This window comes from Rhinopithecus bieti, unplaced genomic scaffold (genome assembly GCF_001698545.2).
Source record: "Rhinopithecus bieti isolate Rb0 unplaced genomic scaffold, ASM169854v2 scaffold_2254, whole genome shotgun sequence".
In the NCBI taxonomy this organism is placed as follows: domain Eukaryota; kingdom Metazoa; phylum Chordata; class Mammalia; order Primates; family Cercopithecidae; genus Rhinopithecus; species Rhinopithecus bieti.
The window spans coordinates 2,991,574-2,994,299 of record NW_016803982.1 but is presented as its reverse complement, the minus strand read 5'-3'; the positions used below and the strand labels follow the sequence as shown (position 1 = coordinate 2,994,299).

The window sequence follows — 2,726 nt, the reverse complement described above, 5'->3', positions numbered from 1 at the left end:
TTTTCTTTTTTTTTTTTTTTTTTTTTTTTTTTTACAGGGATGGTTTTAGATTGTCTTCTCAAGAAGCTGCTTCTAGTTTTGGCGATGATAGACTACTAATAGAAAAATTTATTGATAATCCTCGTCATATAGAAATCCAGGTTGGTACATTTAAAATGCTTTTTCATTACTGTGACTTTAAAATAATATCATTTAATCCTATTGGAATGATCTTTTCTTCCATGTACAATGATTGTGAATTGTTTTGATACGTACAAAATAAATCGATTACCTGCCTTTGGAATCTGTTGTACTTTCTGTTAAAGTGCTAGGATGCTGGTTGAGATTGGGAATGATACAAAAATCTACCTCCAAAAAAAGCATTCCCAAGATAGCTGACCAGGCTATGTCGTTCCAAGACTGGACCATTATAGGGCATTTTTTAAAAAAGAAAAGTGCCTGACCTGGACCCCTGTGCTACTTCAGTTTACTAAATGTCCATGTAGCTTGCTATGACAGGTGTTCTGCAAGGAGCTGGTTGTATAGAGATCTGTAAATCATTTCTTCTATTCAGTTTAAGATATTAATCCTTAAAGCATTAAAAACCCATTAAAACAACATGGGTTTTCTAAAATAAAACAAGGAAGAAGACAAGTCTGTTGAAATTTTCATTTGCCTATTGAAAATGCCTTCATGCTAATTTTATACATTATGACCATGAATTGATATGTAATAGCTAAAATTGTTTTAAAAAAATGTCAAATTAGAAATAACGAATTTTAAGTATTTTTTAAAATCTTAATTTGCTGTGGAGAGAGAACCAGATAAATAAAAGGTTTTTTGCTGACCTTATATTTTCTGACATGGGCATGATATAAAAAGTCCTAGATTCTGTCAGTTTGTTCTTTAAGTTTAATGGTCACTTTACATAGATATTATTTGTGGGTAGAAAATCAACATTTAGATCCTCAAATTTTCTAAAGTGAGAAAAAATATCCAAACTTATATAATCAGTTGGATGTTTTACAACATTGAACACAATTTATTTCTGAGGCTAGCGGGCTTTGTTTTGCCTTTTAAAAGATTTTCTAAATTGAGATATTGTATATATATGATATCTGTATATCATATATATATACACACACAGTGAAATCCATAAATCTTAAGTGTACAATTCAAGACAATTTCTATACACACACATCTAATTGTGTAACAACCATCCATATCTAGATAGAGACTGTCCCATCACAGCTCTTCCCAGTCCATACCTACCCGTGGCCACCAAAAGTAACTGCTCTTCCTATCTGATGTCATAGATTAGTTCTTAAATTGCATAAATGAAATCCAGTGATGTACTCTATCATGTCTTCTTTTTCACACATCGTCGTGTCTTTGAGATTCTTCCCTGCCGGCATGTGATATTTTCAATTTTTAAAAACATTTAGCCATATTAGTGGACTTGTGATGATATGTCTGCTGTCCTTTGCTTCTAAGAATTGCTCTGTGCTCTCCCATTGTTTGACGTTTATCCATTTTCCTATTGATGGATCTTTGAGTTTTTAGTTTCTTTATATTAGAAATAAATTGCTATGTCTTTTTATGAACATATATACATCTCTCGGATAGACTGAGGAGAGATATTATTGGATTATGTAGTAAGGTTATTTTTAGTTTTAGTGGGTACTCTGGTTATACTAATATATACTCCCACCAGAAATACATGAGAGTTTCCATTAATGCCACCCCTGCCAGCATGTGATATTTTCAATTTTTAAAAACATTTAGCCATATTAGTGGACATGTGATGATATGTCTGTTTAATTTGCATTTCCCGGATGAATAATGATGTTAAGCATCTGTTTATAAGCTTATTGACCATTTGAATGGCTTATATTGTGAAGTGACTTCTCAAACTTTCATCCTTGCCTTCCTTTTTCAAATTAGATTTTTAAAAATGCTTGGAATGTCAGAGTTCTGTATCTATTTTGCTTATGAGTCCTTTGTCAGATGTATGTATAGTGTATACTTCTCCCTTCATGTGGCTTGCCTGTTCACTTTGATAATAATGTCTTTCAAAGAACAGAAGTTCTGAATTATAGTGAAGTCAAGTTTAAGTCTACTTTATGTACCCTAGTTAGGAGTTTTTTGTATTAGGTATGATATTTAAGTCTGTTACTCTCCTTTAATTATTAAAATTTTATTTGTTTGGTGTGAGGCAGGGTCAGAGTAATTTTTAAAATTCTGATATCCACTTTCTCCAGCATCATTTATTGCAGTGACCATTTGTTGCAAATTAAGTGAGATTTTGTCATTGTCATAACTATTTTGCTTTTAGAATAAATCCAGAAACCTGATTCTGTAAGTGGTCTAAATGTATTGTTTTTCTGCAGATAGTTTTGATTCTTTTTAGGTTATTTGAATTTCTATGAAAATTTTAGACTTCACTTGTCAACCTGTTCCCCGTACAGACACCTATGCCTACACCCACCCACTCCCACCTCCACCTCCACTCCCATACACCCCATCTGATGGGAAATTTGTATTTGGGTCGTATTGAATCTAGAGATTATTCTGGGGAGAATTGACATCTTAACAGTGTTGAATTTTCTTTTCCTTCCTTCCTTCCTTTTAGCCTTCCTGCCTCCCTTCCTCCCTCCCTTCCTCCCTTCCTCCCTCCCTTCCTCCCTTCCTCCCTTTCTTCCTTTCTCTTTTTCTTTCTTTCTTTCTCCCTCCCTGCCTGCCTTCCT

At 33.5% G+C, this 2,726-nt stretch overlaps 1 protein-coding gene across 1 annotated transcript in view; it reads left to right on the top strand.

Moving 5' to 3' along the window:
- Nucleotides 1-2,726, top strand: part of PCCA (propionyl-CoA carboxylase subunit alpha) — a 478,959-nt gene that overhangs the window by 180,535 nt on the left and 295,698 nt on the right. The window contains exon 10 of the mRNA XM_017861220.1: nucleotides 38-140. Within this exon, the coding sequence (XP_017716709.1) occupies nucleotides 38-140 (103 nt within the window). The remainder of the gene's footprint in view (nucleotides 1-37; nucleotides 141-2,726) is intronic.